The sequence below is a fragment of the Chaetodon auriga genome, chromosome 3 (genome assembly GCF_051107435.1).
Source record: "Chaetodon auriga isolate fChaAug3 chromosome 3, fChaAug3.hap1, whole genome shotgun sequence".
NCBI lineage: Eukaryota > Metazoa > Chordata > Actinopteri > Chaetodontiformes > Chaetodontidae > Chaetodon > Chaetodon auriga.
Window position 1 is genome coordinate 28,812,315 of NC_135076.1, and position 23,512 is coordinate 28,835,826.

A 23,512-nucleotide genomic window follows, 5' to 3' on the forward strand; every position below is an offset into this window, starting at 1 on the left:
GGTGCTTTTGCAAATGTGTTCACCTGAGTTTAGCCTTACAGGTAGATCGTCCTCTCAGGCATCTTAATGTGGACTCCTCAGATGGGGCTGGTGGCCTGATGGTGCACCCACACTGAAAAATGTCCCCTGTTAATATTAACTTGAAACGCCTCAGGTCCTGTATTTCCTGTTGGGCTTTTAATGTGAAACATCTAAAGGATGTGTTGTCTTTCATTGACAGCAGTTTAACAGCATTCATGAAATCAGCACAGTAGAAGTCACTGGGTTAAACAGTGGAATGAAAACTGTTTCTGGAAATATGCGTCATCCTGATTTTTACATCAGACGTTTTCACTCGGGCTCTTCTTACAGTTTGTTAATGAGGGTTTCTGTTCACGTGTCCTGGAAGATTTCAGGGACCTGGTGTGTTTATAGTGTGTGTTTGTGGCTAAAGGGAACAGCAGTCCTTGAAACTTCTCCAGCATTGAACAAAAGTGATGCAGCTGGCAGCCACAAACTGGGCTGCGATGTAGTCCCCGCACCGCTAATGTACATCCACTAAAGTGTTTGTTTTCATGTCTGACAGACTCAAACAGCATTATGGAAATGATCCCTGCAGAGATCCCGTTTCGTTAAAGAGTAAGATCCTTTTTGTTTAACCAGAAGCAGTGTCGCTCTCGCCAAAGTCCATTTACAGAAACAGTAATTTTATCATCATAAAACACGCTTCATTCAAACAAAATAAAATCTTTTTGGTTCATATTTCACTTCTTCAACAATCAGAACCAACTCAGGTTTGGCTGAAATGAACTCTTAATGCATTGAGGGAGAATTTAAGGGACTCTAACATGTCAGACTTCAGTGGATTTTCATGGTAGAAAAAGATAATTAGTGGTTAATGGAAACCCTGCAGATTGTGGATGGTTTGAGTCGACGTTAGCGCGTCAGACTTCGACGATCCACCAGCATGAAGGCTGAACGTTATGCAGGAGGGATGATGAATCATTCTCCATAGAATTTTTAATAAAACATTGCTCTTTTATAAATCCTTAAATCCTGACTCAGCACCTCGAGGTTTGGCACTTGCTCCGGCCTCTCGGGGTGTGTTTTCAGAGCTGACAGACGGTTCGTGGCAGTGAAATGAAAAATGAAACGCAGCGTTTGGACGGATGCATCGCACTGAATCTGAGAGACTGACGGATGAGAACCAGCTCTGTGCGAGAGGCTGATTTATCCTTTAATGCCAAATCTCTCTCAACTGTTATTAAATGTTGGCCTTTGGATGAACTTCTCTCTGCAGTCTGTTTCGCTTCTTTGCCTCCTCTTTGTTTCATCAGAGAGTTTCTGCACCTCCGTTTCTTTCGCTCTTTCATTCTTTCCCTCCTGCCTCTCCGTCCTGTTGCATCTCTCTGAGTCCATGTTGTGATATCAGTGTGTGTGAGCGGAGTGCCAAGGACAGATGGGTAGACGGAGAGGTGAGCGGGTTCACTCACACAGATACTTACATTTATACACACACACACACACACACACACACACACACACACACACACACACACCAGCAAACTCCTGCACAGCAGCAGTGATGGGAAATATCTGACTGTATTCAGTTCAAGGAGTTCACACTGAGATTGTCACCTTACGAACCAAACACGCACGCATGCACACACACACACACACACACACACACACACACACACACACACCCCATGAGCCCTGTACACTTCATCCTGCGGTCAGTCAGGAATGAACGTTTCTGCTGCTGTTTTCTTCTCTTTCCCCCGTTTTTCCTCCGTCTTAAATCCATCACTGTCATGTTCGCTTCTCTGACCTTATAAAATGTCCCCAAATGACCCAAAAAGACACACAGAAGTGTTCACACACACACACAAGCTCTCATTATTCTTTATGGCATTTCTTCTTCACCCTGTCAGCTGTGACCAGGCGCTGAGGACCGTCATGGAGGGTGAACTGTGGTGTCAGCTGACCCACAGCAGGGTCCAAGCAGATCTCACCATAGGAAAACTGTTGGGTTACCTGAAAGGGATCCAAGCTGTTCTTATTGATTATTGATTGACCTGATATCTGCGTGTGTGTCTTTTGGAGTCACTGACGCATATGGACTCAAAAGCTGGGACAGCAACAGGCTGTGAAAGGGACGCAGCGTCTTTCCTTTATATAGAAGGTGCTCAGCTGCACTTCAGGGGAAAAGTGAGAAAAGCTCAACTTGAAGCAAATGTCTTCTGACGCAGTGCGAGCGACGGCCAGCTGAGAGCCAGTCGCTCCTGTTTCGATGCGTACAGAAGCACAGGCTGTGTTTGCAGTGCAGATTCAGGACTGCAGTGTTAATCAGCTTTGGCATCAAAACAGCCTCAACAACTCATCAAAAGGGGCTGTAAACACAGTTATTTTATACTTTAGAAAAATACTGTGAAATGAGAAATGAAGAGCTTTGTGTCGTGTGGCGGCTACAGCTACACCACACAGATTAGGAGTTCGGTGCAGCAACACGCAGAGCTGCAGCTTCATGACGACTTTGCGTCTGCACGCGTGAACACAGCGTTATTCCTGATTTCTGTCCTCAGACATGCTCACTAACTCACTTGCCGACTTTTTGGGGCTGCAGTGAAGCCAGAGCATCATAGTGGCTCGTCACTCTAATGGGCGAGCTAATGTAGCTCTTGCACTAGCCAGTAACATGTCAGCCAGTTAGCTAACTAGCTAGTTGTGCACCTGTTTGTACCATTGAATGCTACAAGTACAAGTCTTTTATACAAGGCTGTATAAAATTGGATGGTGAAACACGGCTAATATGATACCTTTCTCTATTTCGGACTAGCACTGTCAGGCGAGTGTGCAGTTAATCAACAGTGAAAGCTCTGCATGAGTTTACTTCACTTATGAGAGCAGATCCACTGATTGCAGCTTTTGTATTGAGATGTTCTGATTTGAGTCATTTCCCCAGAGTCACAGAAGAAGATCAATATCGGTTTCTGCGTGCTTCCAGTAGAGGAAGCTCCACGGTGTGTTTAGCAGAGTTTAGCACAAAGACTTGAGGCAAAGGGAGGCACGTTTCAGTAATAAAAGAGAAAATCTTACACACAAGAAAATATGGCCCTAATACATGAAGAGCACAGTAAAACAGGCTGTTAAAGACAAATAGACATAAAAGCTATCAGACATGCCTGTATGTACCTAAACATACATAAACCCAAAGCATCTGCAGGGCCATTAAAAAGCGTAATCAAGTTTAAAGCAGAGATATTTCACCACATTTTTTTAATGGGCGATCCTGCAGAGCTCGACGAATGTGTTTAATCTCCACAGCCTCGTGTGTTTTAGTGGAACAATCGCACCGATGTTACTGAAGCTGACATTAAAGTGCTCGCAAAACTGAACTAAGTTATCGTCACCCTGACGCTTCAGTCTGCATGTTTTCTTCCACAAGAGCAATAAACACATTCAGCATCATGGTGGACCTGGAGGAGGCTTCCATGCAGTGAATGTGGATTTCATCTTGAGTTAAACAGTCTACTTTCCTTGAGTTGTTGCTGAGGCTACAGACATTTTGGCTCTTTCCTCACACTTCAGCACTCAGCAGTCTTTTCTTTTGTGATTCTGAAAGAATAAAAGTCTGAGTCAGACTCAAAGGAAGTTAATAAGGAGTTCATTGCCACCCTCAGGACCACAGCTGGGTGAAGCCAGCTGTGGGCCCCTGTTTTATCGTGTTGCCTTCAGGTACCCTTCAGTGCACACGCTGTAAGTGACGACCACTGATGACTCCTCTTGTGCTGGATTGCTGTGATAATCCAGTGTTGGTCAGCACTTGTGAAAAGCTGCAGTTGTCTTTTTATTTTAGTTGTTTTAATCCTAATCCCAACATGTATTTTTTTTTTTTTTTTTTTGGATTCATGCAGTGTGACTTGTAGTTTTTGTAGTAGTGTGTTGAACGTTGTCCTGTTTGCACTCAGAGCTCTTTCTATACATGAATTCAGTCCTGAGATTCAAACTCTCACCTCGCGGTCTGTTTTGTCGTTGCTCTGGAGCTTTCAGTCAGAGTTTTCAGCTTGTGTCCAGATCGCGTTTTAGATATTTCTGTTATGTTTATGAGAGCAGTGTAACGTTGAAGCCGTCATAGACGAGAAGTCCTTAAAGTGCTCAGACAGAATGAAAACTTGAACACGTTTTGTCTGTCAAGTGTTGAGTTTGGAGCGACCGACTCACTGTTGAGTCAGTGCGGTTGAAGAGGTTTATTCTTCTTGTGTTTTTAGGAGTTCAAGTGTGTGTGTGTGTGTGTGTGTGTGTGTGTGTGTGTGTGTGTGTGTGTGTGTGTGTGTCCCATGCTCAGCTGATTGTTGCTCATCTGCTTCAGATACGTGAAAACAGTCAACTTCATGGAGGATGTCTGTCACCTGAACTGCTGTCAGACGGTGGATAATTGTGGTTGTTCTGCAGTGTCTGTCACCTCTGACATCCAGCACCGCCTGCGTGCGTGCGTGCGTGCGTGCGTGCGTGCGTGCGTGCGTGCGTGCGTGCGTGTGTGTGTGTGTGTGTGTGTGTACATAACGCTGAACTTAGCTTATGATAAACTGAAATCATATGACCAAAAACCTTCTGACTGTTTTTTTGTCACTCCGTCTTTCTTTAACTTGAACATATCTTCATCTCACACACACACACACACACACACACACACGCATGCGCGCGCACACGCACACACTCACACACACTGATCTTATCAGTGTTTGACCCTGTCCTCATACTGTTGGAATGTATAAACCCTCCTGTGTTTCTGCATGAATCAGCAAACCCATGACCCGTCTGTGTGCGTGTTCCTGTTTGCTGATTAATGTGCTTGTTTATGAGCAAAAAAAGTGGGTTTCTTATTGATGCAATGAGAAACAGTGGCTCTGCTGTTTGCCTCCACATTTTCACAGTTTTAACATGATCGTCTCTGATGGATCAGAGGAGAGCGTGTGTGTGGTCGCAGCTCCCAGTGAGCCTCCATTTCATCCATTTGACAACATGCAAAGTTTGATTTTCCTCCTTTGGATCAACCTAAAACTTTGTTCTTCACATCAGTTAACATCAAGCTGCAGTTTCCACCAGAAGCTTCTCTCCTAAACCTGAGCTGCAGGTCATTTGTCCCGCTTGGTTTGATTTTCACACCGTGTGTGTTTTAATGTGTGCAGAGATCTGGTGGCTCTTCCTTTGATTTTTTCATGATCTCTGGAAGAGCAGTAATGGTTTTCACCTTTTCCCCCCGGAGCCTCTTGTGTCTCATGTTATGACATTACAGAGACATCACATTGGGATGTTTCTCTGCTTCATACAGACACAGTGAGCAGACAGAACATAAAATGCCTCCTTTAATTTCAGCTGCATTATGTCAGATTAACTCTAAATTTGATTCTGTTTGGCTCTGAGTAAATACTGTAATCCACCGCAGTCAATATCAGATTGTGTTATTTGGTTATGAGGATAATTACTTCAGGTTGGAGCAGAGATGCTAGCTGCTGCCATGGTAATGTTGAATCTAATAATATGACCACATTAACACATCAGCTTTGGATTTCTCAGACACTTTATTCCCAGGAAAAGAGCTTTTCAAAGCGGCCGCCTTGATGTAAATGAACATCGTTGTTTAACAGCTAATTCCGCCTCTGACGGTCTCTAACTCTGAGCGCTTTAGTTTAATCACTGCTATTGGATTAGCCGGGACCAACTTTTCCACGAATCCGCTGGACTGTGTTGCCGTGTTTTGTCTTAAAATTGCTCATTGGACTGAATCAGAGCGCTGTAATGCTGGCGAGAGCAGATGATCACACAGCTTTTGTAGTGTAATGAGATTCTTACTGGAATGCCGCCGCATACACAAAACACACACATCGCTATCAGGCAAGTCACAATGCACAGAGGTGAACAGCGGGCTTTTGTGTATTACATTAGTGCAGCTTCATCTGATTAAACCATACTGCCGTCTTTGTGTATGAACAGGGGATTGATTCTGTCCCTCAAATTTCCTGTGGCTCAAGTTCAGGTTCAGTCAGAGTGCGTCTTTCTTCTGCGTGGATGTCACGGCCTTGGACGGCGAGCGGTACCAGACGGCCTTCAGCTGAAAAGAGACGGGGTGCTTCGCTGGGTCACCGAGCCTCCTTTAAGGCTGCAGATCTGCTGTACCTGTACATTCAGATTCCAGATAACAGACACACTCAGCGTTCTGGCGTGAAAGGCCTCGCCGCCCCGACCTCAGAAATAATCTGAAACAACATCAAAGAGGCCTCGGCTTTCATCCTCTTCTTCTCCTCCGTGGAAGGTCTGTGCCGCAGACGGCAGGGACGCATGCAGGCGTCTGCGATGTGACGACCTTGACCAACTTAGATTGAAACTTCTTGAGCAGAAAATTGTTCGAGCACAGCCAGGACTGACCTCGACCTGCTTCCAGTGAAGTTCTGACTGTTTCTGTGAGACCACAACAGCCAGAAGTCAGCGAAAACACTGTGGACGCTGCTTTGGAAAGATTCCTGTGTTTATGATTTGTGAGTGTTCACGCTGTAGATAAATCAGAACGGCTGTTAGCACATCTCTAAATAATTACTTTCATTAGATTTGTGGGATAAATCAGAGCTTTCATAAAAATCCTCGTTTTGCAGAATTATGACTTGAATATTTATGTGAAGTCGAAAACACCATCATGGTCACTCCATCATTTCATGAATGTGGCCTGAGCCTAGCTAGCTAACCACCGTTAGCATGCTAGCATCTGCAGTTAACATGTCTTCTTTGATAGCAGCTGAGGTTTGACACCACATAATGTGCTTTAATGTCAGATGGTACGCTGCCTTGTTTCTATCAGCAGCACATTTCTGAGAGCTTGGCTCAGAGGCTGATAGCTGCTGGGAAGAGCAGAATGTAAGACCGACCTTCTCATCCCTCTGTGATCATGTTGGATCGTGCAGCCTGATCTGGGACCCACATGTTACCTTTCTCTATCTGTTTTTGCTCTTTCTTATTATAAAAAATACATACTGATGCTGCATATCCTCAAATCCTAAAGATGACTTCATTCGATCGTCAAACAGGAAATACAAACTATTATCCACCTGCACTGACCGTGCCAGCCAGTCTCATCCAAGCCAATCAACCATCCCTGCCAAATGGATCCTGTGTAAGATGCAGCAATCCAATAAGTAGACTCTGCTCATGACTATTGACCCGGCTTCAATCCATTCGTTCATTCATCCATCCATCCATCCATCCATCCTTTCACTCATCTGCCCATCTGTTGACTGATCCATAGCCAGTGACAAAGCCTTGATTAGACTGATGGATCAAGCATGGAGAGGAAATTGGTCGCTTGTGTGTGTTTATGTGGAAGCCTATGGGGAGGTGAGAGGTAGAAACCAACAGAAGAAAAAGAAGATGAGAGTTGATGGAAAGAGAAAGAGACGGACCAGTTGAAGAATCAGAAAAATCCACCGGAGCCTGTCGATGCATCACCCGCAGACACTACATGAAGTGATAATCAATAATGAGTGTACACACAGGTGTGTGTGTACATCTGTGTGTTTCTGTGTATCTGTCTTCAGGTCACGGTGGTTAAATGCAAAGCTGAGCAAACAAATGTGGTCTGAATCTCTAAAGTCTGTGTGTTGAAACGTCCTCGTTAGGCTCGTACATTTATTCTGTGGTTTAAAGGAGGTGAGACTTTTCGGACCAGGTGTTGAAGCGAGGAGTTGATCAGTACAGTCGACCTAACGTGAGAAAAACATGAAGGCTGCAGAGAAAGTAGAAGGTGAGACAGAGAATTAAACTTTGCACAGAGACACAGAAAGAGAGCGAGAGAGGATTGAATTGATCGGGGGGATTTCTCGCTCCCAATCCCTCAGCGAGCGGAGGAATGACGCCGCGTTGGCCGCGGCCCCAGAATACGACTCTGCTTCATTAGGTGTGATTAAAGCTGCCCTGCTGACTGAGGCCTTCCCGCCCGGCACACCTCACCTGACCCCTCTGACATAACTGAACCGGCAGAGCCAGGCCTCGGCTGCCTGATCTCACTTTGGTCTTAACACAATTTCTGAGCTGCATTATTGGATGAACTGAGTGCAACAAGCTGAAAACACAATCTCTGCCGTACTGTCATCTGATAAAGTGCTAACAGATCCAGCAGACAGAAAGCAGCATTAGCTCTCAGTTTGAGGCTTCTTAAATCACCTGATGAATGAAACTTTTCAGCTCAGCTTTGGTCCCCACCAACCCCTGAGAAAAACATCTGGCTCAGCTAAAAGCTTCCACTTTCTTCACCAAAACTTGTTTGGCTTTCTTTTTTCTTTTACTGAAAACTGTTGCTGCTGGAAATAAGGTTGATGAGAGTCTGATACCAAACTGTAAAAACCAAAACTGTGAGCTTAAAAGAGGCTGAAAAACATCCATAAGGCTGAGTAATAAATCCCTGCGGCTTCGTCACTTCAAGCTCCACCTTTTTAAAATGTCATTTGGTGCATTGTTGACCTAAAAATGTGCATCAGTGCAGCTTTAAGATCATCAGCAGGAAAACACATAAAGAGCTTGTACTGGGAACCTGTGTCTTTAAAGCTGCCTACACATGTGTGGTTGACATCTGCAATAAACAAGTCAGCACACACACACACACACACACACACACACACTGCACACACACACTGCACACCAAAACGGCATCTTCAGTGTGTGAACAGACCAGAGAGCAGTAAAATGAGTTTGCATGTCCTTGTGAGGTGGTGTCAGAGTCTCGGTGATGTAGTTTGGTGAGGTGGTGATCTTACAGTAAAATCCTACTTAGCTCAGAACGTAGTCGCGCTAGCCAGCTGTGATAGCACATCAAGCTAGCCGGCTTGCTTGGCTTGGATCACAAACAGCTCTGAACTGACATTTGGGCTGAAAGGACGCCTGAATGGAGGGGACAGACGGACAGATCCTGGTTTAATAGATTAATGGAGGGGTCTCTGATGTCAGACCAATTTTCTTGGTGTCTGATACAAATAAAAAGCTGCCGTTGTTTAGCAGAAAGTGACTGTCTGCATTCTCAATTATAGATTAAATATAGCCATTCTCGATTTTGTGTGGATGGCCAATGGTACATTCTCATTTAGCACACACAGCGCTGAGTAATGAACCCAGTGACTTAAAAGAGATCATGTGCGCTCCTTCAGAACAATCGCACCATTTTGCTGTTAGCGTGGGAACGACAGACATATCTCAGCAAATGTGTCCTAAACAAGCCGTTTTTGTCACTGCTGCCTCCGTCCACTCTTTGAAGTCTGAAGTAACTCATGACCAGCCTGCACATTGTCTGGATTGATACACACACTATGTGCTTTATTGACCCTGTTCTGCAGACCTAAATATTGTCATTGTCTGGCACAGAGCAGTCACACAGAGCCCTGCTTGTAGAGAGCGGCTGTGTTTTTAACTATCAACAAACCAGACAAGACGCTCGCGTACTCCCTGAAATTCGCTGCTGTTCTACCTGAAAACGATGAAAAAATGTCATATTTCCATGCACACGCATTGAGAAATTTAATTAAATATAAATTAGCGAATTTTATTATGGAGACCACTTCACTGTGCCTTATAAACAGTATTAACCAGCATGTGTACAGTGATTGTTATCTGTGCATCCACAGTTATGGGGCACACAGGAACTGCCAGCAGCTACAGCAGCATGAGTGATCGCCCCAAATGTAAACAAATAAGGTTTTCTTTTTTTTCTTTTTTTTTAGAACTGGGACTCGGATGTAGCCCACAGCTAACCATGAATGTGTTAGCAGAACTGGATACCACAGAAAAACAAGATGGTGCCCATTCATTCAATTCCTTCAATGCAAATGTTCCATCCAGCCCCTAAACCAAAGAGGTGATCGGGTGTCCTGGTCTGGGAACGGTTTCGCAGATATGAAACCTTCACGGTTTAAAAGCAACAAACAGTTGTAATTTAACTTGTTTGCAGTCAGAGCTGTCCTGGTCTCTTTTATAATGGTGGTCTATGGGGAAATGGGAGTTTTCTGTTGCAGTACCACTGTTGGCCACTGGGACAAAATGACAGTGAATCGGGCTCTGTTAATGTATCCGTGCAGCAGACAGACTGACTCCATCGTGCCAACACACTTCCTGTTATATACAACTATAAATTGGAATATAATAAGGTAACCTGATCAACGAAAATTTCAGTGATGTTTGACACCATCACTGCAGTTTTTGATTTTTTTTTCCAGTTTTTTCAGAACATCCTGTTAACACTGTGAAATATTTCATTACACCCCTGGAACAGCGACTCTCCCCTCTGCTCACGTATATACTGGCTTATCAATCGATGGCGCTTCAGCATATCCTCTCTCGTGCTCAGCTGAGATATGTGGTGGCTCTTCTATAAGCTTCTTCATAGAGAAAGTGAAACAGGCTGAGGTTCAAGGCTGACGTCCTGTTCCTGATCATCGTGCGTCTTGTTGTGAGTGCACGTAAAAAAAAAATGGATGTGTGATTATTGTCAACTTTCCTGGATGACAGATGGATTTTTAAGAGTCACCAAAACCACCGTGAACTCAGTGAGGAAGAAGGAAGCTTGGCTCCATGTAATTTCCCCAGTGTAAATGGCAGCCTGCATCATAATTGGCGAGTATTACCAGTATCTTTTGTGCCAGAAGTGCAAACTAATATAACACATCACCATTTTCATGATGATCACCAGCACAAATCCCAACCTAATAAAAAATAGCACCCTCAAATTAACAAATTACAATCTGCTCTTCTGGAATCAAATTGTTTTACGCTCTAATACCCCTCCACCCACCCACACACACACACACACACACACACACACACACACACACAAGAAAAAGTGTATTAATATCTTTTCATGAACCTTGGTCCCATGGCAACACCAAATTTGCTCTGTCTGGGTGTTGGGATGATGGAAACCCCCAGACAAATCACCGCACGATAACAGGCCTCAGCGCTGCCAAGTGAAGAGGTCATCGGCTGATATTAATGGCCTGGTGGTTTACTAGCCTGTGGTGATTGGTTAAGTTTATTCAGGCATTAGTTAGAGGCGCAGATCAATGGGATTTAACAGCTGTTTTGACTCCAGAGGGGGGCAGATGGTGCATATGGTGTGGAGGGGGTGAGAGGTGTAGGATGGGATGAGGAAGGTGAGGGGTGGAGAGGAAAAGAAAAGGAAGATAAAGAGGAGCAAATGGAGCTGGTGTCGGAAGATTAAAGATAAACGGCAAAGAGAAAACAGGTCAAGGAGGAAGAGGAAGGAGAGAGACTGGGGGAGGAAGGTTAAGAGCAGGAACGGGGAAGGACGGCGTTGAAGAGGAAGGTTGCAGTGAAAGATGGAGGACAGGGACGGCGTCCTGTGGCGCCGTGTGGTTTGTCCTTTGCTGATCTGCAGGCAGGCCTCTTATCTGCTGTTTTGTCTGCATGCAGACGGACTCAGAAATTCTCTTCACATTTTTTTTTTTTTTTATCTGCAGCTGAGCGACATTTGAGTGACCCAATCCCACATTTACTCCTCTGAAAGGGAGTTTCAGTCCAAAGCTGGGACTCCTTTAGGTCGTCCAGTAAGAGCTGAGTTAGTCAATTGTACTTTATGTGCAGTTGCTTTAGTCTGATTTTGGTCCTGCAGTCGGCTTTGGTCTTCAGTTATTCATCTGTTTCTGGGGAAAAACTGATAATTCTGCCCTGTAGACCTCAAAAAATCTGTGAAAAATGTATGATCTCGCCTTGTTCTCCACTCCCCCAAACTACGATGGATCATTCTCTGAAAGCTGGAAACGTGCTCAGACAACAGTGTGTGTCAGGGAATATGAGGGAACGTCAGGGTGTCCAGAATGATTAGCGTTCATCCAGCTGCAACTATGAATTAATTTAAGGGAAATGTGGTTCGTCTCGATGAACCAGTCAGTGGATGGTTTTTAACCTGGTTCCAGATTTATTGACCACATATCAGATTTGTTCTGGGATTCATTTCAGTTCGTGTTCAGTGAAACATGAACGTGATGCCAGAATGGATGAAAGGAAGCGGCGGTTCAGTGCAATCATCAGGTTTTCCACTGGAAACCTGGACTGTGCGTTTCAAAGCATAAATCAAAATGTCTTCCTGTCTGTCTTTTGTCCTCTCAGATCCGGCCTCAGTGGATCTGGACCAGTACGATGTGGTCTCGCTGACTGATGCTCTCAGAGGTTTCCTTCAGGATCTGCCGGCCCCCATGATCCCCGCCACAGTCTACAGCGAGCTGGTCTACACTGCTCAAGGTACAACGTGGGATGTCACTGTTTTTATGAAAAAGAGGCTGGTTAGCCGACCGGTCCACTCACTGTGGACTGTTTCCATTAGAACTCCTTCAAGAAGTCAACAAAACTGGTGAAATTATGATGTGTGGATTGTTAATTGGGATATTCGTTCTGGAAACATGTTGCTTCATATCTGTTCTCCTATAAATCCCAACTAGTGAAGGCCAAGTTAAAGTTTTGGGAAGCAGAACTACCAGCACAGCTATGACCCACATAACATTTAAGAGTTTTCCTGTAGCTAAAAGCGGCATTTTCATGGCTGGTGACTGGTGTGAGTTTCGGCCTCCAGCTGCATCCTCAGTCATCTGCTCTCCACTCTCACGCACTGCAGGCTTAAACTGGAGCTCAGGCTGAGCTCAGGGTGGTTTTTTTTGCTTCTGTCACTTGGCATGAGCGCCGACACCCGTCACACCTGACAGATTTCAGCCATATCTGGATGTAAAGACGACAAGGCTGTACCCTCTCGTCAGCGTCAAATTTCTTCTAATCTCCTGACAGCTTCGGGATTATATAAAAACAGACTCCGAGCTGAGACGTGGCTTAGCGCCAGGTTCTCTCGCTTTCTCATTTTCTGTACAGCTGACCTGCTTGTTCACCCTTTCACCTGCCGCCCACCTCGCCCAGCGGGCCCCCCTCTCTCCAGCTTTTAGGGACTCTCACACTCCGATCTATTTTTAATGAACCCTACCTCGACATTCGGCGTTTCGTGCTTCGCGTGGGTGGTGTGCGTGCCGGCGTGTGGGAGACAGATGAGCGGACAGACAGGTGTGTTTGAGCGCTGTGTACGTCAGTGGGTGTTTGTCGGGGCGGAGGCATCGTCTGAGCTGCAGGATGTTTGCACCAGCTTCCCTGCAACCTCTGCCCAAAATATTACTTGGCTAAGCTCCTCGACATGATCTCCAACTGAAAACCCCCTCAATTATGTAAGTGCTTTTTTCTCTCTCTTGGTCCTCGTCCCGTTAAGTGACAGCCCTTTTTTATTTTACTTATTCATGGAAACATTTTAAGTCAGGATAAACCACTTTGAGAGGCTGCATCAAGTATTTTGCGCAGGTTGTCTGAGGTCAGGCCCGCTGAAATTTAACTTCTTATTTAGGAAAGGCTCACTTGAACAGAGTGATTCCTGTGAAATCTGAGTATTATAAATCACGTCTGAAGCGTTTGCTTTGTACAGTGAGGATAAGTCACGCAATAATATTTGGAGATCCCTGAAAAATAAGCTGTTTGCTGGAGGCGAGTGGTGAGAATCTCTTCCTCAGCTGCTCTGTGCTTCAGTCCGCCTTCAGGTCTGCATACCAGAGGTTTACCGGATTATTCCTCATATAGCTGCACATATTCAGCTGCAATATACAAGCTCCCTCAGGTGCCAGTGAGAACATTTTATGCGTTTTCACTCGTCCTCAAACCTCAAATCATGAGAGTACAAGGCACAGAAACTGTGGAAGCTGAAAGAAGACATCCTCACTCTTCATCCTGCCTGCAAAACTTTGTCGGGGAAACTAAAGCAAGGCCTGCATCAATCACTGAAAAATCCTGTTTTTCAGGTTTCAGATGCTTCGATTGTTGTGCTACAAGTAGGACTTACACTAATTATTTGCATAACTTATTACTTGTTCATTTGTTTGTTATATATTTCCATTAATTGATTAATCTTGGCCAAGAGGAGTAAAAATGGCTTCATAATGTCCAACAGAACACCTTCAAATGACTTGCTCTCTTCAGCCAACGGTCCAAAACTGTGAACGTACTCCAGGTGGTTCAAGAACAGCTCAGTTTACTTTGGTACTGGACTGGTGTTTTAGGCTCCTTTTTACTGGAATGGTAATTAATAGACGAGTCATTTCATCAATCGCTGCAACAGCTCGTCAGTCAGAGACGCTTTCCTTGACAGTTTATTCATACAGTTCACATTTGGCAGAAAAGGTTCTTTCTTTTGTTCTCGTTGAGAACCTTTTCAAAGAATTTGCTGAGAATGAAGAACGATGAGAGAACCGCCGTGAATGAACTCATGTCAGTAAAGTCTGAAATAAGGTGAAGCAGGCGGAGGTGGTTTGAGTGGCAGCACACAGCGGAGAGCAGAGTAATAATGAGACGAAGCAGGTTATAATGGCCACACTGTACGCCTGAATGTGTATGATTGGATGTAACTCAGCTCGTAATAAAGCAGGTGAATGAAGAAGCAAGAATGAAGCAGCTGATGTAACTTCAGCGCTTTATTTCTGCAGCTTTTTGTCAAGTAAAATTCATTTTCCTGCATTTTATGTCCAAGTTTAAATCTTTGCTTAATAGCCACATCCAGGATGTTGGTAGGTATTATTCCATAATTGACTCAGATAAGACAAATTTATCACGAATTCCTGCCGTCATCAAACAGCAGTATCATCTGCAACAAACGCTCTGCGCAAACTGGGCTGCAGGGTCGTATTATATCTGTATGGATGGAAAAAAAATGTTAGAAATATAGATAAAATGTTGATTTTAAAACACCTTTTCAACCCTGCTGGTCCACCAATGGGACAATCATTGTCCCCCAAATTGAGCGTGGTGAGTTTGGGGACATGGTTGAACGTGAAAACTGAAAGCTGCTTTTTGACGAAACGAAGCTAAACGAAGCATAAATGTAGGTTTATGTGCGTCACCACAGTCAAACTCCATTTAACCCTCAAAGTCGTCCAGTCATCTTCCGTTTGGGGTCGATCTTCATTCTGTTGTTTTTTTCAGTAACAGAGTAATTACATTTGTTGTCATCAGATGGATGTAATCCTCCCATAATCCTCCTCTCATCTGTTCCGGCAGCACGCTGACCACAATCAGCCTTTTGTGACGAGGCCTGTGCCATTTTTCGCTTCTGTTTTTTTCCAGCGTTGTTAAAGAAAGATGATGGTGATGCGGTCACATGAGCGACTGCAGAGGGGAGATGAGTGAACGTGATGCTGTTTGTGATTTGACCAGGAAGTTACAGCCCGAGTTTCCTCCGCTGACGTTTTTATTTTCTCACAGTCGCGTTCACGCCTCTCTTTCCTCCTCATCCTCCGTCTGCCTTTGGTCTCTGAGTCACTAATCTTAATAATTTAATCTGAGACCTTCAGCACTTCCTCCCTTCTGCCCTTTCTCTTTCTATTCATTCCTCGTCCGTCCCCCCCCACCTCCCCCCCCGTGCCTATTTTTTATCCTGTCCCTGTCTTTACTCATTCATCAGTTTTACCAGAGTTAGTTAACCCTAATGGTCCCGGCGAGGTCGTCGTCTGTGAGGATAAAGGCCAGCTGTCTGAGTCTGACTGACCACTGTCCATCTGGACCTTCAGAGCAGAGAGGCTGACGCAGGCCGGGACTGCGCCGACTCAAACTGACGCCTTCAATACGGATCTGATCAATACTTCCAACTTACCTCCTAATCAGTCCGAGAAGCTGACTTTTCTATATTTTTCTGAGTTGTCGTCCACACCAGCAGCTCTGCGATGATGTGCAGCAGCTGTAATGTTTACCATCGTCACGTTTAGTTTACCGTTAGCGTGCTAGTATTTGCTAATTAGCACTAAAGCTCAGCAGAGGCTGATGGGAATTTTGTTAGTTTTGCAGAAATGATCCTCTGGAGAACATGACTGACTGTACAGAGTTTCATCATCCAAGCTGGTGAGGTACTGGACCCACCGATGAGCAGCAGACCAACAGCTGGCAGTATGGCTGCAAGTGTCAGTCATAAATCTTTCCAGGCTCTAAATTTGCCTCCTGTTTGGTCTGAAATGGATCAGAATGGCCGACCATGGCCTCCGCCGTCTGTCCGAGGGTCCGACACGTTCAGATGTTCCTCAGTAACACAGCTGAATGGTGCAGTGAGTTTCCTTCACCTGTACACAATCCCTCACATTCAGCATCGTTTCTGCTGACCTGTCATGAAAATCTGTGCGTCCAAAATCATCATACAACAAACTGAACTTACCCGGCCTCCTTTCTCCAACGCAACTTAAAATAAATGCATCTAACACTCATTTGAACAAGAGCTGGATGTCAGCAACATTTCTATGAGAATCCCTCCAAAAAACAGCAACTTTCACTGCGTTCACTGCTCTGTTTGCCTGCGTGCTTTTAATAAATGGGACATTGTGAGAAATAAGTGTGGAATAAACCATCAGGAAGAGAGAAGCTGAGACGCTTTTTCATCAATTCTTCCTTTGTCTGGACAAAACTCTCAGAATTTAGAGGTGAAGCAGACAGAGAAATTGTTAATTTTCCTTGATTAGATTAAATGCCTTTAATTGAGAATTATCTCCAAACGAGACCCGAGGTGAAGCCCCTCTCGACCCCCTTCCTCCCCAACACTGTCCAGTTGTCCAGTCTCCCAGAGTCCCTTGGGGCCAGATGGATGGGCCAAGTTCCCTCTCCAGCCTTGACCTCTATTGACCAGCGGGGTCAACCGCAATCCATAATAACAGAGGGAGGAGGTGTGTGTGTGTGTGTGTGTGTGTGTGTGTGTGTGTGTGTGTGTGTGTGTGTGTGTGATCAGTAGTGGTCAGACAGAGAGCGAGAGGTGACTTCCATGACCCCCATCAGGCTGCAGCAGATTGTCAGCCATCCATCACCGCCCACCTGCCCACCCAAAACACACACACACACACACACACACACACACACACACACACACACAAACCTCAAGTGTCCCCTGAACTTCCTTGAGTCTCACACTCTCCTGGACAGCAGCAAATGTGATTTTATAAATGTTTTACAATCTCAAAATGTCAGCATTTCTACATTTTAATATGTAAATGTTACATTTATAATCTGTATTTTCATTAAATCAAAACCCCATTTTTCTATTATTTATGGATGTCATTTTTCATCAATAGTCATAAATGCATTTACGTCAGAGACCGTATAAAACATGGATGTAATCTCTGTGACATCACTAGCTCTGGACGCCGTCTCTGCAGTGTGTCTGACTCCACCAAAGCCAAATAAACGTGTTTATTTCAGCTGTAAACTTGCCCCGTTTAATGTGGAGGTCTATGGGGATTGACTCGCTTTTGCAGCCAGCCTCAAGTGGCCTTTCGAGGAACTGCAGTTTGAGGCTCTTTGGTGCTGACTTCATCGTTCAGTCCTGGTGTCGTCACCTCTCTGTTTTAGCTTCCACTGTTTCTGGCAGAGTCCGTCTGTGTGGGCTTTAAAGTTCACGTCGTCTCACAAGGGATTCACAGGAAACGACGCCTGGATGTTCTGGACATTATTCAGACGAAAGCAGGTGAATGCACAGGTTCACCTAATGTGACACCGTTGGCTGTATTCTTTGGTCTCCGAACAGGACATGATGGATCCTCTCACACCGCCGTTTGTTTGGCTGCTCAGTGAACACACACATCAGTTTCTCCTCTTCGGGGAGAAGAAGAAGCTTCGGCCATATTTTAAAACAATCTTTACTGAGAAACCAGAATAAACAGCAGGGTGGTTAAATATTAAAGAGGAAGAGGGAGAAACAAACAGAAATGATGTTCCAGGGTTGAAATTATATGAGAGACAGTTTTTCATGTGTTTGTTTTCAGGGTATTCAGATAAATCCGACAAAGGAAAGTTTGGACTTTGTTTTAAAAACTCCAACTTAAAAAATCAAGTGTAGTTTGATGCAGCAGCCGCTCGAGGTTTGTTTCCTGACCTCAGCGGGAAACTCATGTAATTTCCAGCAGAACTCTGGTACCCTGGTCATTAGCTTGAAATTACACAAAACCACTTGAAACTTGAGGTTCCCCTGTGAAACCTCCTCTCTGTCAGTCTGACCTTTGACCTGTGGACACAGCCTGGATGGATGCACAGACATAAACTTGAGGCTTATGCACATAAATATTACGCTACTTGGCTGTTTTTGCCTTGAAACACTGAGAAAATTGACATCATAATATTATTTAGGATAATGTTTTGGGGCAGATTTTTTAGACATTTGTGTTATTCTGAATGTCAGTGATGATTTTGATGGAGGTTTTCTTACTCCTGGACCAGAACTTGGGTCTCCAGAGCTGTGGAGCCACGTTTCCATCTCAGCAATCAATCAGTTGTTCTGTCGTTTCTTCCATCTCCCCCTCTGGCTGATCACTGTGATCACTTGTGCACAGAGAGCCAAACACATCAAACACCTCACATGGTTAATCAATACACAGTCTAACACCTGGATGCATACAGCGTGTGTACATGTACAGCAGTGCATCACAGAAAGTACTCTGTGTACTGTCTGCGTGAGTTCCAGTTCAGCTCTTTGTGCAAACACTGCTCCAGTGTGTCAATGCCGTGACCAGTTCAACCATTTTATTACACACTTCGAGCCAAAGTTCCACTTCCACTACAACTGAAAAGGACACTGTTTCATTTTTTGGTTTATTTTTAACCTTTTATGACCTTTTGCATAATACCAGCCCTCTCCCACAGTCTCTGGTAACCCGAAGTAATGCGGTACAAGCTTAAAGGGACGGTTGTGGAAAGAGAGAAATGTTCACTTTAACTTGCCGTAGTTAGAATCTACATCTGCACTGTTATTCAATCTTGGCTGCTTTTGCACTGATTAGATGAATTATGTGATCCTGTAGCCATTGTAAAAATATATTGGTAGTTCTTTGAAGTCAGAGATCCGAATACAGAAGAGGTTGACGTTCAGGTCATTCGTGTTTAAGCTCATCATGGTCAGGCTGATTCTTAAGCATCTCAGGTTTCTGCACTTAAAGCTCAAAGCAACACAGAGCTGACGCCTACGAACGTTCAGCCGGCGGAAAGACGCAGAAAGCAGTTCTTCCTCACTCACATCCATAATGCTTTGAATAGCAGAAGACGTTTTATGATGTCAAACTGCTGCTGGATGTTCTGAGGCGCTGCTGTGAACGTAGAAAACAATGCAAAGCATGAGGCATAGAATACATGTACAGGAAATCTGAGTGCTAATGATACGCTGATGCATGCATATATCGATGGATGTTCTTCTGGTGCAAACACATTTTATTTCAATTTTTCCTTTTGACAAAGTAACACTCTATCATCTGGTTTTTGTCTTCATTAGTAAAAGGTCCAGTGTCAGTTATTCCTGGGTCAAATGACTCTGCAGTGTTTTGTTCTTTGAATCTGAATGGAGGGGAATCGTTCAGTCAGCCTTCAGTGTGAAAGAGACTGAAGTGAGAGATATAAAAGAGAGACCAGCAGACATGCCAGACAAGAAACAACCAGAAAGACAACCTCGTTGTCAATGGCCTAATTTTAGCAGGTATGCTACATTAAAAAAAAACCTTTACATGCATGTTAATTTTGGTGTAAAAGTGTTATGACTGAGCAGATAAGTGAAGTAAAAACATCACTGTATTAAAAAAATCTTTTGAAAGATGACATAAAATAGTCAAATCAATATAATGAAACGAGCTGTGAACCAGTTTCACTGTTTCTATGCAGTGAGCTCGAACTCTGGAAACTCTCTGCGGGCTTGTTTTTAACTGCTTTCATAGCTTTTTAAATGACAACACGACAATGACGACTCCACTGGAATATTGAATTACTGTGTGGCCTGAACACATGAACCACAGCGCCACAGAAACAAGAAAAACTTTAATAGAATATGTGATTTCACTTAAGATGATTCCTGTTCAGTCTCAATCAGTCAATCTCGTGAGCTCAAACTCGATCATGAAGGCGGACTTTGAGTATGAAACGCTGGCCGACAAGTGGACCAAATGGAATCCCTGAGCAGACGCACAGATTCAGACAGAGATAAATGGGCCTGATGCGTCTGTTGTTCGGTGGCAGATCCGTTCTCTCCCACTGAGTTTCCCCCCGCCGTAAACCCGGCGCACAGCAGGCTCGGGCACAGATGTTTTCTTGTTTGCAGCTTGTTTGCGGTGGTAAAGGCCCTGCGGTGAGAGCGCTCGTCAATACGTCTGGTCCTCTTCAAACACGGCCCATTGTCTGAACCCCGGCTAATACAAGAAAAGGAGTCGTATTATCCCCCTGCGCCTCCCGCTGTGTCACTTTTACAAGCATCTGTATACAAAACCCCTCTGATTTTCTCCATAGCGTCTGTCAGGCTAGCTGGCCAGCAGCCGGCGGCTGGACCGGGTCTGAATTCAAATCACTGATGTCCGTCCAGGGCCATACATCTCCTCAGAGCCGGCTAGCGGTTGGCTACGCGCTCGGATGGATATTGGTGGAGGTGCCGCGCAGTGGGCAGCGCAGCAGGGCTCTGCGTTCAGGCTGCACGAGTGAAATGGTGAAATGTTTGAACGTGATCGATGTTCATGCATGCAGCATCCAGGGTGTCCGCTCAGATGTTCACTAAACACTAAGACACACGGATGCATGCAGCTCCTCTTACTTTGTCTGAATGTTTCCTAGATGATCTGAATGTTGGATCCAGCGACACACATGATAAATAATAGACTTCATTCGATTAAGATACAGTAAATTTTAGAGGGGAACAAAATGCTGTGCAGGACGGGAGTCACCAATTACTCAATTTCTTTGGCTGGTTTGCGCAAAACATCAATTCTCTGGTGAAATAAAAGGGTGCTTTTGTTTTACGGCTGCAGTTTGAGCTCAGCCTCGTGGTTTCAATGAAGGGATGAATAAAGTATCTATCTATCTAATGCTGCAGCATCAAACTGTCGTATCTAATAGATACACAGTACAAAGGCTGAAACGGAATATTTAATGAATCAGTCACCTGGTTTAACACGCTAAAGAACCCATTGTGCTGTTGTTTTTGCCTTGTAGAGAGTCAGAGTGTGGAGGAGTGCGGGGAGAGGCTGAAGAAGATCCTGGAGTCTCCCAGCATCCCTCAGGCCAACCACCAGCTCCTGGTCCACCTCAGCAGACACCTGGCCCGGGTCAGCCAGCACGGCCAGGCCGGTCCCCGCCTGCTGGGTCAGGCCTTTGCCGAGGCCGTCTTCAAGCACTCTCCTCTCAGGTACGCCGGTTTCACCCCTCAGTCGTTCCTCGTCCATTCATGTGCAGCCACAGAAGAGACACGTCCTCTCTTTTCAACCCTTTAACCGTCATCCTTAATCTGCTGAAGGTGGATCAAATCACAGTAACAATAGCAACAGCACTGAAGCTTAGCAGCTGCCTGACTGGTGGAACTAAGCTAACCATAAAACTCTTCAACACTGACCATTGTAACTTTGGTAAGTGGCCACAATATAAGAGACACGACACATTTCCAGATGTTCATATGAAGAAAACAACGATCCAGGAGGATTATTCACATCCACATCGCACTTTATCTTGTGTGTCATTGGCTATTTGGCTACATGGCTCTTTCATTTGCTTCGTAATGGTTGCCAATCACATGATCAGTCTATCGTGGACAGAGAAACAGTGGTGCTTCCTTCAAGCAGCAAAAACTGAACCTGTATTAACAGCAGAGGCAGCCCCCTTTCTGTGGACAGACACAGGGGTCTTCTAGATAACATAGTGATGAAGTAGGTGTATGTTGAGACCACCAGTTCGGATGATTTCATGTTTGATAAGGCAGATGGCTCCAAACACTGATTCCTCAGCTGGAATAGCTGTGGAGAAGAAGCCATCAGAGTAAATTCAAAAGGCCTCGTCAATGTAATGAAGTGATGAAAGCACCACCCAGTCATTCTGATTTCTTCCAAAGGTGACCCAGAGGAGTGACGGAGCTGAAGCTGTTGGTAACTCTTTAGCTTCAACTCACTATTAGCAACATAGATAGCATCATTTTGGCCTCTGCAGCCCACAGGTTTGACTTTTATTAGAAACTTTTCCCCTTAAAGCTGCTCTATAGATGCTTTATTCTTTGCTTTCTTTGCTCTTTAATGGATCCTCATTAGCTTCCACAAAGGGCTCTCTGGTCTTCCTGCGGCACGTTTTCATTTTTGTGCATTTCATTCTGTCCATGTTTCGTGCTCCTTGGGGAATTATGTAAAATCTGAGTTCAGAAATTAAAACTACAGATGATGAAGTATGAGAGGTGCTTCCCACACAGCTGTGAAATAGCATTTATGCTCTCTAGCATTTCAACCGTCTCTTTTCTCTTTCCATTTGTTGCATAAAACCATTGATTATTCCACACTTCTCTCACAAAAGTCCCTCAGCGTTTGGACCGAGAGGGTATTTCCGTTTCACTCTACATTTGTGAATCAGTCAGCCAAAGAACCAAACACAGTTTTTGGCTGAAGGAAGGACACTGATCCACAAATCAGCCACCGCTCATTTCCCTTACAAACCTCTAATCAATTGAGCGAGATTGCCGTGATCTTTGCGCTGGATCAGGCTCAGTGTTTCTGCAGTAAAGGCTCTGCCCCTGCTAACAGGAAACCCAGCCATGATATTTGGCTGCGCTGTAATATCAACATCCTGCAGTTTAAGAGCTGGATGTTTGAAAACTGAGAGAATGGCATTAACAAGCCTGATGGTATTGTTTTGTTTCTCTCTACCCTGCACAAGCTCGCCTGTGTCTGTTTTTCCAGAAATTACTGAGGAATTTCTCCTTGTGGCATTGTGTGCAGTGGAGATGCAGTGGATTCGGCGAGGCAGCCAGTGAGTCAGAGGCAGTGATTGTTTGCACAGCCTGGTCAACCAATTCACCTCTGACGTGCACAACGGGCGGATATGGAGCGGGGCGGCGTATCATAGCATGCCAAACTTCAGTATTTCAACCAGATCCCATGTTAGCTCATTTGTGAATGTGGAAATGTTGATGAATCCTTCATAGTTTGGGAGGATGCACTGCGGTCTGCGAGTATTCAGACAGTCACACAGATTCTATTGTTTGGGCTTTCCTGCAGCATGCTGGGGGGGCAACTGTGGCTCCAACTCGAGCAATTTTCAGTGTCATGAAAAGACCGAGAGGTCCTCATCTCAAGTATCATATGTGTGTGTGTCTAAGGCTTGATGGATCTTCTTCCTCTGGGCCACAGAGCTCCATGAACATCCAAAGCCATTAAAAACAGACACCTTCCTTCACCACCACAAACACGCCACTGAAGTTTATTTTGAGCTAAACTCACATCCAACGTGCAAAATGTCCAAAATAATATGAAAAAGTCACTTGGTGCAAACACATCGTTCAGTGGTTTTCTTCACAGTTTGACTCGATTTCTCCTCCTGTTTGTGTTCCTGTCATCAGTGCGGACGTGAACCCGGAGCATCACGTCAGGATCTTGGAGGCTCTAATAACGGCCGGAGGTCTCGTGGAGATGCAGGCTGCACCAGGTAGGAT

The 23,512-nt window shown here is 44.8% G+C and overlaps 1 protein-coding gene across 2 annotated transcripts in view; it reads left to right on the forward strand.

Moving 5' to 3' along the window:
* pik3r3b (phosphoinositide-3-kinase, regulatory subunit 3b (gamma)) overlaps positions 1-23,512 on the forward strand; it is a 172,256-nt gene that overhangs the window by 61,214 nt on the left and 87,530 nt on the right. For both annotated transcript variants that reach the window (XM_076726768.1, XM_076726769.1), the window contains 3 exons: positions 12,142-12,273; positions 21,040-21,232; positions 23,420-23,505. In XM_076726768.1, coding sequence (XP_076582883.1) covers positions 12,142-12,273; positions 21,040-21,232; positions 23,420-23,505 — 411 coding nt within the window. The remainder of the gene's footprint in view (positions 1-12,141; positions 12,274-21,039; positions 21,233-23,419; positions 23,506-23,512) is intronic.